At 34.1% G+C, this 16,440-nt stretch overlaps 2 protein-coding genes and 1 long non-coding RNA gene across 4 annotated transcripts in view; 2 read left to right on the top strand and 1 right to left on the bottom strand.

Annotated features, from left to right (window-relative positions):
- The first annotated feature begins 536 nt into the window (after positions 1 to 536).
- LOC136275110 (ankyrin repeat domain-containing protein 16-like) overlaps positions 537 to 16,440 on the top strand; it is a 92,841-nt gene continuing 76,937 nt past the window's right edge. Inside the window, exons 1-4 of the mRNA XM_066083429.1 lie at positions 537 to 805; positions 1,158 to 1,280; positions 2,052 to 2,149; positions 2,540 to 2,691. Of these exons, the coding sequence (XP_065939501.1) occupies positions 537 to 805; positions 1,158 to 1,280; positions 2,052 to 2,149; positions 2,540 to 2,691 (642 nt within the window). The remainder of the gene's footprint in view (positions 806 to 1,157; positions 1,281 to 2,051; positions 2,150 to 2,539; positions 2,692 to 16,440) is intronic.
- LOC136274959 (beta-galactosidase-1-like protein 2) lies at positions 5,868 to 15,898 on the top strand. 2 transcript variants are annotated; one of them, XM_066083074.1, is made up of 14 exons: positions 5,868 to 5,906; positions 6,716 to 6,808; positions 9,000 to 9,158; positions 10,450 to 10,593; positions 10,677 to 10,769; positions 10,923 to 10,973; positions 11,075 to 11,127; positions 11,876 to 12,025; positions 12,403 to 12,480; positions 12,775 to 12,865; positions 13,044 to 13,131; positions 13,471 to 13,585; positions 14,786 to 14,902; positions 15,533 to 15,898. In XM_066083074.1, the coding sequence occupies exons 3-14, from the start codon at positions 9,029 to 9,031 to the stop codon at positions 15,653 to 15,655; spliced, it is 1,233 nt and encodes a 410-aa protein (XP_065939146.1). In that variant the 5' UTR covers positions 5,868 to 5,906; positions 6,716 to 6,808; positions 9,000 to 9,028; the 3' UTR covers positions 15,656 to 15,898. The 2 variants fall into 2 exon arrangements, with proteins under 2 accessions (XP_065939146.1, XP_065939145.1); XM_066083073.1 differs by lacking the exons at positions 5,868 to 5,906; positions 6,716 to 6,808 and adding an exon at positions 8,535 to 8,827.
- On the bottom strand, positions 13,471 to 16,357 carry LOC136274974 (uncharacterized). Its single transcript, XR_010713433.1, has 3 exons — positions 16,259 to 16,357; positions 15,665 to 15,740; positions 13,471 to 13,607 (listed from the first exon to the last, which is right to left on the bottom strand). It is a non-coding gene; the product is annotated as an uncharacterized lncRNA (long non-coding RNA).

Genomic DNA, 16,440 nt, shown 5'->3' with positions numbered 1-16,440 from the left:
TCTAATTTTAATTAGATTGTGAATGCTCACTCATAAGTTATTTCGTCAGTTAGTCTTTATATATATATATATATATATATATATATATATATATATATATATATATATATATATATATATATATATATATATATATATATATATATATATATTAGATCGTTAATCTTTCATGTGCTGATCAAACAACATCCTGACATGCTATAGGCTATAGGCACCTTTTTTGTGAAACTTAAAATTTTCCTTTTTTTTGTTGGCTTGTCAAGAATTTTTGGATGAGTCTGCCCCCCCCCCCACTTTCAAAAACGATGCTACGTGCCTGCACTTTATTCCAAAAGAGCAGGCACGTAGTAGGGGGGGGGGGGTGCTGCCCCCCACCTTTTCTCGCACCAAAAAAAAGTTGTAAAGAAGAATTTTCCCAGAAGTTTGTTTTAAACTCGCTACCCGTATCTAAAGTTGCGTAATTTAAAGTAAAATTTAATAGTGGTGTGCAACCTATAATATGTAGGTACAAATTCTCTAGATGACAAACCGGGAAAATGGTAGGTACAGAAGCAGCTCAACATGATGACTTACATTACTTTAAAAACTCAGAAATTCCGCTGAATACGTCGTACAAAAAATCAGGAGACACTGCCCTGCACATTGCTGCAAGATGTGGCCATGCGACTCTCGTGGAGCATCTGTTACTCTCCGGTGCCGATGTGGAATGCGTCCAGATATTACTCCAGTTCGGGGCGCAGGTGGACAGCCTAAAGGGGGCTGATTCAGTGATTGGTGAGTGTAAACCCAGAGACCATGGTAACGAGTGAGTCAGAGTCCAGTAACTATGATGATTGTTTAGTGAAAAATCATGGAAAATTGTGGCTGATACTCATTTCCATGGTGACTAGGAACCAATGTGATTGACTATTCAATGATTTTAGAGTAATTGTAGACAGTAAATGTGTACTCCCATGGAATGAGTCCAAGATTGGCAAATAAACTCTATCATTTTTTTCCTGTAATAACTTTAACCAACTTTAAATTTATTCAATTGTTGATATGTAGGATACTAGGGAATGGTAGATAAGCATTGCCATACACATCTGATGAAATGAACAATGTATACCCAACCCAATGTACAAGTAGTTATACAGATTGAGATTATATTATTACAGGACACCTCTAATGCTGGCCTGCACAAAGGACAGTATTGAGGTTATCCAAGAACTTGTGAAGTCTGGTGCGAATGTATCGCTGAAGAACAAAGATGGATGGACCCCATTCCACATTGCATGCAGGTTTGTAGCTCATACTACATGTAGTTCCTCTGTGAAATGTTGACCTTCTAAGTTCCCATATATAACAGATCATTTTACTTTCAGATTGGATTGATTGCATTTTGTTCTCCCATTAGTTTTGATATATTACTAACTGCGGGTGAAGGTCTTTAGAATTACATTTGTAAACCCATGTATACTTGACTCTCAGGGCCAATTGCCCACCATTTAAAAAACTCCGGGGAGAGCTTCGCATCTTTAAATTGTTTTTTTTTTACTCTGAGTGCCTTAAATAAGAAGGAATACAATGTAGTTGCTATCCATCTACAAATTAGGTCTGTCAAGGTCAGGAATCAATCTAACTATCTCCAGCACAATTGACTAACCTGAATTAAGCTTCATGGAAATTTGGGTCCACTACGGGTTTACTTTGGGTTTACACGGGAATTGCTTTTAGGGTCAACTTTAAGCGCTAAAGTGTGATTGAAGCAGACCCATCTTTTATTTTACCATCTAACTGCCTGTAATTCCTGCCCCTTGTATATTCTAAATACACATGAAGCGTCTGCTTTCAGGGGTATATTTCTGATCGGGGTTTACTCTCTGTGTACACTCTGGGTCCACTCTATTAAACTTGGAGTAAACCCACAGAGCAAACCCTGGGTTTAGTTGGGGTTTACTTTCTGTTAGTGTGGGTCTGATCGGTACTGTAGCTCTCGGACCAGTAGACCACTGTAGCAGTCTCTTTTTATTTTACCATAATTTTTTCATAAAAAATATATTTGTTTTCAGGGAAGGACACCTGGGTATTGTCCACCTTCTGTATGATCATAACAACACTGTGATGAACACTGCCAGCAAGAATGGGAGGACCCCGCTACATACAGCAGGTCAATAAAAATAAAATGCTAAGTCATACACTTCAACAAGGTTATTTGTGAATTATCCCTATCACAAGTTCATTTTTCAAATTATATATACCAGTACATGTACTTGTAACAATTGATTAAAGCGAAATGTGTACTCTGAGACTAATGACGTAAATGCTATAAAACATGAATGCATTTATGATTTGTTTTAAAATGACATGGTTGCCACCTTATAGTGTCTTTCTCTACTCTATGTGTAACTAGCTCTGTAATGGGCTAAATCTACTATATGTGTTGTATATTCCAGCTCTACATGGGTGCCCTCTATATTGTGTTTTTCCTTTTTCTGTACTCTATGTATTTTAGCTTTAGCTCTGTAGTGGGGTACACTTACTCGGTTGTATATTCCAGCTCTACATGGCTGCCACTCCGTGGTGACTTTCCTGCTAAGCGTCGGGCCGTTTACTGAGGACACCACTGACAGCTCAGGAAGTACACCGCTGATGGACGCCATTAAATCAGACCATGTAGAGGTCGCTCAAACTCTCATCTCAACACAAAAGGTATGGAAACATGTTAAGCTTGAACTAAATATAGCTGTACAGTTACATTTTGAAAATTTATGCATGCACAAAAGCAGATTAACAATAGTCTTAGACCTTTTTGGTTAAATGATATCATCTCACACAATTTATACAGACAGTGCAAATTCTATCTATTCACATTTTTAAGTACTGGTAGATGAGATTATGACTGTGTTTCATGATTTTAACGAGATTAAAAAGAATAACTTAAAAACACTTGTGAGCGACTGACCATTTTAATATCTTCAAGTTTGATGTCTGTATAACAACACATCTATTCAACTGGTGACCACTAATACTTAATGATAACTCACCAAATTATATCAAGTAAAAGAACTTGAAGTATTTTTTCTGCCTTGTATCTTATACAGCTACATGTATGTCATCATGACCTGTGTCATGAGGACAATGCCGGCCTGGGACCCCTCCACCTGGCTACCCAGGGAGGATGTCTGAAGTCTGTGAAAATTTAAAAATTCAAAAGAGGTGAAAGTATTTTGATTATCATGTACTTTTATCCACATTAATATCGACAAGTGTTCCATAGCACATCAATCGTAGGAGCATGGTAACGATTTGAGCTAAATTTAATTTTCTCGATTCTTTCTCGTTGTAACAAGGCTTTATAAACATTTTCTAAATAATAATCGAAGTTCGAATGTCAGCTGTCGAGTTGTAAGCCAGATGTATGGCTTGCAATTCTCTGATTTAAAACAAAGCTCCTGTCATGCGTTTGTTTACATTCGTTGCATAGAAGTAAAAAATTCAAATGTTTTTGTTCTAATCGCTTGTTAAATGTACACATAAATAAACAATATCTACTGTTTGTTATACGTCTTATTTAATTATGAAAGTAATATTTTGTATCCAGAAACCTAAATGTAAACAATAACATGGCACGAGCATTGTTTACGTTACAAAAATTTAAACTTGAAACTTGACATTCAAATTTTAGTTGATCTTTAAAAAAAAGAGCTTTGTTAAGCATTTTGTCTATTTAAAATGAAAAATAAAATAAAATTAAGCTCTTATCGGGAACATGCCAATTGAAAAACCTTAAACAAAAAATAAATAAAAATGTAACAAAAACGACAAAAAAGTACACTGGTATAAACTAAACAGGGATAAAATCACAATGTGGTGATGACTTTCTTGCGATACAATCATTACACACTGTTACAAATACTCGTATACATGTGCTTCGTAAAGTTCTTCACCACTCCCCAGTGTCTAACGGCTTAGTAGCAACGTCAACTATTGCTTAAATGAAACAGTCGCCAGGTCTTGAGTTTACCTGCGTTCGGTATCAGTTTCTTTATTTCATTGTCTTTACAATCTTTACTCTGAACATCCGGGACGCTATTCTACTTTCTCCACTATTCTAGTGAAAGTGAACTCAGTACTTTTATTTTATAAAACTACTTCTTCTACAGATATTAAATCACTTTAAATATACAATGCACTGTTCTCTAAATTTAAAAATATACATGTCATTTAATAAAATATAAGCAAAGATAAGGAATCATTCATCATAATTTCATCTACACACAAAATAACCCTTTTTAGGCAACTTCTTTGTCTCCATACTATTTGTATATATTACAATACAGTGATACACTCTAATTGATATACATGCATGTGGAATAAGCTTCAGTCTATCTATAAATCAACCTTGACATTGTAGGTACATGTATGTACCATGGAACCTATACGAGGAGTATCCGGGGGAGTTTAATTATTCCGGAATTCTGGACGTCAGGTTTGTCTGACCTAAACTCTCTCTCTCTCTCTCTCTCTCTCTCTCTCTCTCTCTCTCTCTCTCTCTCTCTCTCTCCAACTTTTAACTCTACATCTCAACAAAGGATCACATACATGTAACGTCTCTGAGATTACAGTGTATGCCATAATCATATTTCCCCAACAGGGAGTTTATCCGACAGGCGGGGGAGGAGGGGTTGTTTGTGATCTTTAGACCAGGCCCCTACATCTGTGCCGAGTGGGACTGGGGAGGAATGCCCAGGTAAATATCTACCTGGAAATAGAAACGGTCAGGTAAACTATCTTCTTGAAAATAGAACTGGTCAGGTAAAGTATCTACCCGAGAATTGAATTGTTCAGGTACATGGAATGTCCAGGTATAGTCTCTACCTAAGAAATGGGAAAGTAAAATTTCAACCTGGAGAAAAAAATAATACATACCGGTACGTTTACACCAGGAAATAAAGGGAATGAGTAAGGTAAGCGTAATTTTTATGGTAAGACTATGTATTAAAGTTTATTACATACTTAGTAATAAATACCGGTTTTTTGCACATGTGATACAGATGACATCACAAAATCCGTATCGGCCTCCGGGGCTGAGACAGGTTGTCAGCCCTCCAGGGCTGATACGGATCCGTATCACACCCCTTGCGGAACTCCTCTGCCTTTTTTCGCTTCGGCATTTTTGCATGTTTACAGACGAAAAATAAAACATTTTCAGTTACAATCGACATTTTTAAGTGCAGTTGAAAACTTCAAATGCTAGCAAATGTTTTAAAGCAGTCAACTTTTAAAACCTGATGAAATTCCGTTATGAAGCTTCATGTTTGTTAAAACAAAATTAACTCATATTTTTATCAAAATAAATACATGTACATGTCCAGACCTTATTCAAATAATATGAATAATCAATTTGTTTAAGTTGATGGGTTTTCTTTTTAAATTTATTACTAAGTATGTAATAAATATAATAATAGATACCCTTTTCCATATCACGGCTTGTATCAGCCCTCGACCAATATCAACCCTCGGGCCTTCGGCCCTCGGGCTGATATATTGGAGTCTCGGGCTGATACAAGCTGTGATATGGAAAAAGGTATGTATTATTCTATATAACGTGTTATATGCTCAGATATACTTTTTTCCTGCAAATCAAATCTTTCTTTTTTTTCTATTTTTTATATATAACATAAAAATAATATGCAATGCAAAACATATTAATATTAAAACTGAAATTGAAGATTTTCACGAAATTCTTTTATATGGTTAGTTGTTTGTTGTCTTGTATTTTGTGTTTGTTGTATGTACACTTGTGTCTTTTAAGTTGGCTGCTAAAGGACCCTGACATAAAGGTACGGAGCAACTACCCCCCGTACGTAGAGGCCGTCAAACGCTTCTATAATGACCTGATCCCCAGAATCACCGACCTACAGGTACGTCATATATCTTACCTCCTGCTAAATTGTAAGGAAATCATTGGCAGGCACGTGGAGACTACACAGGGAAAAGTGGCTCACATGAATATCACATGAAATTCTCATGAAGTTCACGTGAATTCTTCGCATGAGAAAGAGACGAAAAGTAACACGCATGAATTTCATGCGAAAACTACATGCGATTTTGACATAATTTTCATGCGAATATCATACGATTAAATTTTTGCACGATATTCATGCGAAAATGTATATCTTATGTTTCATTGCGAGCCACTTTTCCCTGTGTATGTAAATTCCATACATAGTCAGTATAGAAAATAATACCCCCTTGAGCATTATGACGTCATTTTAGAGCATTATGACGTCATGTTTCGTACTCAAATTAAAACTTGTAATATTATTATAAAAGCTCGATTTCCATTGTTTTATTTATTTTTATCATTAAAAAAAGACAGTCGGTAAGATATAATCGTTACATGGTTTGTAGTTGACATAATATGGTCAGTAAATTCCATATAGCATTTACTGACCATGTATAAACCATATTAGTTAACTAATAATACTAAGTAAGTCTTACTATGCACAATGTAGTTGTTTACTTACTTTATAAAACTAGTGAAACTTAGAATTAAAAGGTGGAAAAGCGTTGTTTTTAACCCAATAAAATAAGTCTGCTACCAGTGAGTCTGGTTCCAGAATGCCACTTATGTTCATACAATGACTTTGTTATTTTTTATGATCAGGGATACATTACAATAACTCTGTTATTGTTTATGATCAGGGATACATGTATTTTTTATCAATAGCGTTCTAATGGTGGACCAATCATAGCCGTGCAGGTAGAGAACGAGTTTGGTTCCTATAGCACCGAGGTTGATCACCTACACACCATTAGAGAGGTAGGTCAAGAGGTCATGACCTTTCAAGGTTAGATCAAGACCAAGCAAGACTAAGAATGAGAAAGGATGGTATTTTGCAGGCACGTAGCATCGTTTTTGAAAGTGGGAGGGGGCCCAGACTCTTCCAAATAATCTTGACAAGGTAAAAAAAAAAAAGGTTACTATCCAAAATCCTGAAAATCCTAATCGGGGGGGGGGGGGGGGGTAGTATACCTTTAACTTCAATTTCCCCGCGATGTTACGTGCCTGTTTGGTTTGATGTTAATAATTTGCTGTTACTACCACTCTTTCTTTATTGTTGTAGATCCTACCAGGCTTGGGGCGAATTACATTGTAAAGTAATGCATTACATTACCATTACTTCATGAATTTGGGCATTAAATTACCATTACCATTACTTGATTTTCTTGAAGTAATGCATTACATTACCATTACATGAGTAAAGTAATGCATTACCATTACCATTACTTTGTTTTAAAAAAGTAAAGCTAATAAAGAGTTTTTGCAAATGTTTCAAATATAAAACACTATTTAACATATCTACAGGTCAGCTCAGCTCAGCTCAGTATCAGGTTTAAATTCAATGACTATATATACAAGAGTCATTCTTTATTTGCTCAATATGTATTCATCTTGTGGCATTATGAACAACATATTACATAAGTAAAATGATTTTTATAGACATTTGGCTTGATACAATGTAGGATACGAAATAGAGACACAGAATTACATGCATAACAAAAAACAATTTAAGGAATAATGTGTTATCAAAAGCTAAATAGAGATATTTCCCCAGATTACACAAATCTTTATAATTTTGGACACTTAATTGTATTAATTCATAAACAGATGGTTTTTCCGGGTTATATTTCTTAAGATACTGTATTTGAATCGTATTTCTTTCTATTGAGGACACTTTAAGACAAAAGATTGCTGTTGCACTTTATGATCAAAGTTTCAAAGGGTTCATCTAATGATCTTTTAACTGCATCCTGTTAGTTTGAAAATCTTCCCAGCTATACTAAATAAATGTTTTACAGGAGCAGTCGAAGCTTGGACTGAAAAGTACTGTTTGACGATCTTTATCTTAGGATATATCAAGTGCAATAATAGAAAAAATACATGAATCTTGTATTTTCTATCAGTCCAAACTAATGTACAGTGTACTTAATATACAGGAGAGAGAGAGAGAGAGAGAGAGAGAGAGAGAGAGAGAGAGAGAGAGAGAGAGAGAGAGAGAGAGAGAGAGAGAGAATAAGTAAGTAAAATTATTTTCAAATGGGTTGTAATATTGGAAGTGATATTGATTTTCATCATGGATGGACAGTGCATTCATTTTGCTTTCATAGGTGCATGTCTGTCTCCTATTCTATTGGGACATAGCGAAGGGAAGGGGATTGGGGAGTTTAGCACTTCTTATAACAATAGATTGTTTTGATACTTAGATTATCCTGGGGGGCATAGTGTGTTGTTAACACATTTCTTATTGAAGTGCAAACTAATTGGAGTAAATTGTTTAAATGATTAAAAACTCTTAATAACAACACTCTTAAAAATGTTATGAAATTGTGCTGTTATATTTAGTAATATTAACAATTCAAAAATGAATTTTTAAAAATCTTTTTTTTAATAATACAATTAAAACATTTTTATCTCAAGAATTATTTCTTTCTTCGGAAAAAATAAATTAGTCAAATTCAATTTCAAGTATTCATTTATTCATCACATTTTTTAAAGTGAACACGCATAAATAAGCATTGTAATGCAAAGTAATGCCATGTAATGCCAGCATTACATTAGATTTTGGAAAGTAATGAATTACATTACCATTACTTGTAATGCTAATTTTGTGGCATTACACATTACTAGCATTACTTTGAAAACATGTAATGCATTGCAATGCATTACCATTACATTTAGCATTACCCCAAGCCTGGATCCTACTAAACAATGGGATTAAGGAACTCCTCTTGACGTCAGAGAATATATTTGGATTAAAGAGAGCTCCGTTTTATAAATGTATGAACACATATAAGTAAACCCACTTATGAAATATTGTTATTTAATTTAAACGATGATTCTGCATGTCCCTTCTAGAAAAGATGTGTAATATACATGTATAATGGTTTACTCGAATTTAAAATGAATTAACACGATTACTGCTTATTTTACGTTTTCTCGTGTTGTTTAGACGCCCTGCCCACCGCTAACTTCCCCTCCATGGAAGACGGAAGCAAACTGTTCCGGATGATCCGGGAATGGAGTCCCGAATTTCCTCTGATGGTGATGGAGTTTTGGCCCGGCTGGTTTGACCACTGGGGACAGCCCCACAAAGGACTGGATATCGCTGGTAATCGGACTATTATGACATCATCTACATGTATTACATTAAAGAAATGGCTTGTGCAAAGTTAACCTTTTATGATGCATGTAAAACACACTTTTAGTGAACTGCCAGAAACAAACAATGTCGTTTCGTTTTAAACAATAGTCATTATATTTTTATCCATTGAGTTTGCCATACGCTTGTACAGTAGAGGAAAATAAATTAACCTCATTGTAAGCGTTAAGGAAGGAGTCTTTTCTGGTTTTCGACTTGTCAAACGTAAAATTGATTAATTGTTCATTAAATCAAGATGAAAGGAAATTAAAATAGAATATTTTTCTTTCTTTTTTATCATCATACAACTTGGCATAGAAAAAGTAATTAAAGTTTACAATCTAACAGGGACTATATTTTTGGCGTAATATTGGCGTAGGAAAATATCACATGTTGCGCAATTCAGAATTGCTGCAGATTAATGAGTCTGATTTAGCATTTTAAAAACAATAACATTAATGTTGGATTTTTTTCACTAATGTAAACTAATGTTATGATACTTGGGTTTCAGAATATGTTTTTAAATTATGATTTGCCTATCAAACTACATTTTTATAGGCTTTTTAAAGCGCCCATTCTATACACTGATTTTTTTGAAAAAATCACTAAAATCAGTTTTTCTCTCTTATAAAACGGTCAATATATAAGCTTTTCTGTCAATTCATATCTTTTTATGAAGTCTTCATTTTACATAAAAATCATGAATATTTTATTATTTGAAGCATTAAAAAATAATAAAAATTTCTTCAAAATTTAAGAAAATTAGAGGAAATGCGGGCAAAGCAATATCAATTTTAGTATAAATATTTATTCCGATTTAGTAGTATAAGCTGATAGACATTCTGATATTCTCTCATTTCATTGAAGAATAGAATATTCAAATCTTAAACAAATGTCTACATAACTACAAAGATCCATACTTATTTTTATCATGCTTTACGCTGAGGAAAAAGGTAGTGACCTTGACCTGACCTTTATGCAAAAACGAAAAGGTCAAATTTGATAAAACTGATAGAATCATTGGGTAATATGATCCGTTTGACTGTGTCAAAATTTCATTAATTTCTTATTATAAGAAATATGTTTGATAACGAGAAGACTCCTTCCTTAACACATTGTAAGCGCGTTTGCTGTAAACATGATTTACAGTACAAATCAGTAAGCAATTGTGATAAAAGCAAATTAAAATTGAATTTCTGAAGAGAGTCTAGAACGTCATAGTCATGTACATGGGTGTATAAATGGACGATTTTGTTGACAGCTTTTGAGTCGTGTCTGTCGGGGGTGCTAGACGCCGGGGGGTCCTTCAACATGTACATGTTCCACGGAGGGACCAACTTCGGCTTTATGGCGGGAGCAAACTACTTCGAGGGGTCCCACTATAAACCTGACGTCTCCAGCTATGGTACGTACATGGTAATATAAGACAATTTTTCCGGTCACTATTTTTCTTTCTTGGTCAGTATTATCATGTTGCTTTTGTTTCAGATTATGACGCGCCATTGTCGGAAGCAGGAGACATCACTCCAAAGTATATGAGAGCAAGAGAAATTATCTTGGAGAAAGGCCTGAAACCCCAGGGTAATGCATGAAAACCTTTACATGAAGGTGTTAGGTCTTGGAGATTTCTACAACATTATGTACTAAAATCAAGACGACCTGCTGTCATCATTGATAAAGTCAATTTTCTTTTTGATTTTTTTAAGTTTCAGCATTCAATGTATCTATTTCCAGGAATAACGTCTTTGCCAGAAATTCCTCCTAATTTACCAAAGAAAGCTTATGGTATGTTTATTGTTTTGAAAACTATAAGAAAAATTATGAGAGGGACTTTATCTTTGTTGCTATTTTACGAATGTTTTCTTGTACGTTTTTTTTTTTTGCAGGTAAAATAGCAGTATCACAGTATTTAGATTTCAGGACAGTTTTATCTCTAATGGTAAGAAATAAAAGAACATTTAGCTATCTTCTAAAATGACTACATGTACTTATGATAATTTTCACTAATAAACATGTGATTTCTAAATGTCGGTTGATAAATTGCACTATGTCATTTCTAACAGCAGAGCTTAGGTCGCTATGAACTTCATCAAATTAAAAAGAACCATAGATATAACTTAAATGTAACTTGAACTTTTTCTTAATGTTAAGACTTACTTAAGCATTGAATGCTTATGTTTGGATGTCATCGGTTTTATGACCCACCAAGCGGTGCAGAGAAATTGAATACTGCTCGTTAGCGTTGTATGATAATTTGTCTGCACCGCTTGGTGTGTCATAGGACCGAGGACATCCAAAAATAAACATATGTAATGTTATTATTTATCAAAGGTATTATTTTGTGGATCTGTAAAATTGGATGAAAAGGAAATCAAGCAATGGCGAATCTTTCCGTTAGATTTCAGATCTAGATTGAAAGTTTCATTTAATCTTACAGAAATAGATATACTCAAAACACGTGAGGATGTTTATAAATTTGTGCTCATGGCGCATGAATTATCAAAGTGTATTCATAGAAAATTGAACGTCGCAGATTTCAGATGCAAATATAAGGGGAGATACACTTAATGTAAATATATGTACACGAATGTACTGTAGTCATACATGTCAAAACCTTTACATATAAAAACATATTATTAAGAGTGAAGTTTTGTATTTATTGACATAAATTAACATTTGATATTCAGACCCCAATAACGTGTAAAAAACCGGCGTTAATGGAGAACCTTGACTACCACCAGGGCTATGGCCAATGTTTCGGTTATATCTTATATCAGGCAGAGATCCAGGCTGGTACGGAACTATCGTTTACAGACATACCCAAAGACAGAGCACAGGTAAAAAGAAGAGGCTCACAGGCCATCATGGTCACCTGGGTATCATAGCCCGTAGATGGACCCGTCTTAATGCCAGAATAAAACGTTTTATAAATGGAACCACAATCTTGAGATCGTCTAAAGTATCTGAAAATATTATCTTCCTATTGAAGCAATATTAAACCAGCCACCCTTGCCACCCATATATTTATCATCATTATGACATTATAATCAGCACATTAAAATTTTTATGTTTATTAGTTTTGCTTTCTGATTTTTTTATATTTTAAATGTGTATATTCATCAATATAATTAATGATTTAGCATCGACCATGCAGAAACATTGGTTTGCTTTAGTTTGGTTTTATGATTACAAGATATCTTTTTTCCGTTTGAAGGTTTTTGTCAATGGCGAGGAGAAAGCCGTACTCGACTGGCTGAGTACAGATAAAAAGATAAACTTGGGACAGATCTCAGTATGTACGCTTCAGAAATTAGTATTAAAATTAAGTAGTTTATGTATGCTATTAGATTATGAGACTCGAATGTTTGATGACATAGCATTAATATTGAAGGTAAGATTTTGGATAAGCTAGGGCTAACTGTGGATTCTAGCAAATCAGCTCTAGATCTCTTTCGAATAACATCTTATTATACTATCATTTTGCAAAGGGTCTTTAGTCTAAGTTAATCTTACGTAAGCTTAAATTTACAGTTGTGGCTTAGACTGAATAAAATAGGATGAATATGAAAATTGTCTGCTTTTTTAGGATGGGAGCAGTTTAGAGATCTTGGTGGAAAACCACGGGCGAGTGAATTATATTGAGTTTGGTTCCAATAGATTCAACGAAGAGAGGAAAGGTATAACGGATTTACCAAAATATAATATTTAAAATGTTATATTAATTGATAATTCTACAGTTAAACCTTCTGTCAGTCAATCAAATTTAATATCACCACTCATGACCTTTGTGTATTTGATGGATTTCAAAATACAAAGGGTTATAAACTGGTTATGTAACGTTATTATCTATCAAAGGTATTTGTGGATCTGTAAAATTGGATGAAAAGGAAATCAAGCAATGGCGAATTTTTCCGTTAGATTTCAAATCCAAATTCCTTGACAGGTAAGTTGAAATTTTCATTTTTAAGTAAGTTTACTTTGTATTGCTTTTATTCACTCAAGGAAATGATAAATGTATATAAAGTGTTAAATGAAGTATGAACACTTTAAAAACCTGTTTTATTATCTAGTAGATTTAAATAATTGAGGTAAGAAACACCGATCCAAAAGAAATCTTGTCAGTGACATTATGTGTAGATATCGATGGCGCTGAACCGGAAATGGATGCAATATTAAATACTAATGATAATCAATGATCGTTCATATCTTAAAATCAAAAGCATTCGATAAATTCAGTACGGTAGTTATATAATGTTTCATTGATATTTATTCCCTATATAAGCCTTCATCGTTGTTCCAATTGGAAGTCACCTGTGGAGGGTGTGAAGGGACCTCTAGTTGCCAAGACAACGTTACATATAGATTCGTCTCCATGTGATACTTTTCTTGATATGAAGGTAAATATTGAACAGCCCCTCTCTAAAATACACATAATATAAACATTAAAGGAAATATTTTAGATTTACAAAACAAAAATAGCAAATTAAATACATATAGGTTAAAACGACATAAAACAACCAAACTGACAAAAAACAAAAACGAACATATTAAGCATATATAACAACAATACCTAACGGTGATTTTTGTGATGACTTTTTTTTTATCTTCACTTACAAACTCGAAAATTTCCATGCCGGAGGCTGTGTACACAACACATTATTCATCAGATCTTTCGCCGATTTTCACATACGATATGTTTTAGTTTAAACTAACAGTTAACAGTAAATAAATCAAAGTACTGAGGAACTAATGTGAGTTGATTTTGTCGATGTTTATTTATTTTAAAATCTATGATATGTTATTTTGCATGACAAGTACATGTAATTTCTAATTTGAATTACGCGTATTTTTATAATATGAATTTTTGGACTTTTTCGACAAGAATATCGAGAAACCTCTATATGAATCATGTTAAATAATATTTAAAGATGAAATTAATTCAATCAAACTATGTATCAGTAATAGAAATATTTCTCGAAAATTGTATTGATCCACGCAATATTGAACTCTAGTCGGCGTAGGAATACATACGACTACAAAAAATATTTAAATTGTTCGTACCATTTAAAATCTGACTATTTTCAAAGTATTTATAAATAAGTTTCCTTGAAAAGCAATGCTTTAGCATACTTTACATCGAATTTATCAATTATTTTCAAGAACTAAGTCTTGTCAGCAGCAATGATTTGTGCTGAGGTCCAAACACTGTTTCACTTTCGGTTTGTCTGAGTAACTGCATAGGAGAGTTGATTAAAATCAACTCCCAAAAATCCTTATATCTTAGTTCTGAAATAAAGGCTCTGTTTTATCTCTACACAGAGCTTTTCTACAAAGGAAATTAATAATGACAATAACCATTCTGTCCTCTTAAATATATTGTATAACGCATGCGCGGATCTAGAGGGAGGTGGGGCGGGGGCGGTACCCCCCCCCCTCCCCTGGAAAATGAAAATTTATTTGATTTACGTAAAATCACCGCAAATATGCCTCGGGGACCCTTCCTGGCAAACACAATTATCCTTCGGAACCCCCCCCCCCCCCCCCGGGAAAAATTTTCTGAATGTGCATGCAAAAACTGTGTGTATTGTGTATTTCAGGGTTGGAATAAAGGCATCGTGATACTGAACAACTTTAACTTGGGGAGATACTGGAAAGTCGGGCCCACGAGGACCCTGTATATTCCAGCCCCGCTGCTGAAACAGGGTCAAAATGAGGTACGGTATAACGATTAAGTTATAGTCAATTTTCATTTTCTTTGTTAAGGTACCTCACTACACCCAGACTTATACTTTTAAGACAGTACGTCACAAATGGCGATTTAAATGTTTTGTTAAATTGTTTATATCTAAAGACTTTCAGTTCGGTTGTATATTGTCGTAGCTAAGCTGTTAAAGAATTGGGCTTCTGAACCGCAGCTCATAAGGTCGAATCCGCCTTGAGCTTTTGTTCATGTTTACTAAATTACATTTTCGTAAAAGTAATTTTTCATCCAAAATGCACATATATTTGTCTATTTGACATAAATACTTCTTATCCATTCTGATATCTATCATTATCAAGTAATGTCTGCTAATTTGAAAAAAATATATCAAGGTGTTGTGAGACACCTTAAAATGTTCATATTTACGTTGTAGATAACAGTAGCACAGTTGTAGTTGAAAACAAATTGAAAACAATGACTGCATGTCAAAATCAAGTAAAAAACTCAGTTTGGTGAATTTAATTTTTGCTTAATTTACATTTTTTTTTTTAAATTTGTACATGTAGCTTAGTTTATGCTTTTTCTTGAATAGCTCTCTTCTTAGATGAAAACTTTTCTTTAAATAATCTATTATATTTTTTAGATCCTAATTTTCGAGCAGCACGAGTTATGTGGTACTGTCAGTTTTATTGATGCCCCTCTGCTGGGAGAGAAAGTGGTCACCAAGGAAGTCGACTCTGCATGCTACCCCACAGAGTCTTTATAACCAACGTACCCGACCAAACAGAGACTGTTTCGCGAACTCCACCTCATGAGTCTGATTAAATACCCTGACAGGAGAAGGATGAATGCTAAAAAAGAAAAAAATGTGGTATTTAACGAATTGTTTGAAATGTTGTATATCAACATTTTGCATCGAATGTCTGTATAATATGATCAAATGAATATTTGCTGCATGTTAACATTTAGAATGATGAAATATCGCATTCATTAAATTGAGTACATTTAATGTATGATGTGTTAGCTTGGTTGATTTGTTATATGGAAGATAGACAGGTGCCTGCCTCTGAATTAAACAAACAACAAACACGTGTGCATTTCTATAGGGGACTAAATCAGAGCTCCACTAGGAAAAAAAATATGTCTCCATAGTTAAAGTACCAAACATGCCTTGAAACCCCCCCCCTCTTTCAGCAAACGTAGATAACCCTCGGGACCCCCCCCCCCCCCCACAAAGAGATCTATCACACTCGGACCCAGATGAATATCAGCTAACCCTGATTTACCCTGCATGATCAATATAAATACAAATACATTGAAAACATTAATTATACTCATCACACTGAATCATTAAAATTAATATACGTACCATCATTGAGCCCTCGACATATACATCATACTGAGTTCCATTGTTTGTAGGTGCCTGGCTTTCTACAGTTGTTTTCATCAGACTTCAAGTGTTTTGCTATCTGGAAAATACTGATAGAATATATGACATTTTGATAAACTGGATAATTTAGCTGATTATCATTGGTGTTAAGTACATTTTTT

The sequence above is a fragment of the Magallana gigas genome, chromosome 4 (genome assembly GCF_963853765.1).
Source record: "Magallana gigas chromosome 4, xbMagGiga1.1, whole genome shotgun sequence".
In the NCBI taxonomy this organism is placed as follows: domain Eukaryota; kingdom Metazoa; phylum Mollusca; class Bivalvia; order Ostreida; family Ostreidae; genus Magallana; species Magallana gigas.
This window is presented reverse-complemented; position numbering and strand designations above follow the sequence as displayed.

Bases quoted from the DNA above. Each gene is read 5' to 3' on its own strand.
- LOC136274959 (XM_066083073.1), top strand. From the start codon at position 8,698: ATGCATTGCAATGCATTACCATTACATTTAGCATTACCCCAAGCCTGG. The intron at 11,128-11,875 runs GTAAGAAATAAA...TTTGATATTCAG, and splicing joins GGACAGTTTTATCTCTAATG to ACCCCAATAACGTGTAAAAA. The intron at 12,866-13,043 runs GTATAACGGATT...TATCTATCAAAG, and splicing joins ATTCAACGAAGAGAGGAAAG to GTATTTGTGGATCTGTAAAA.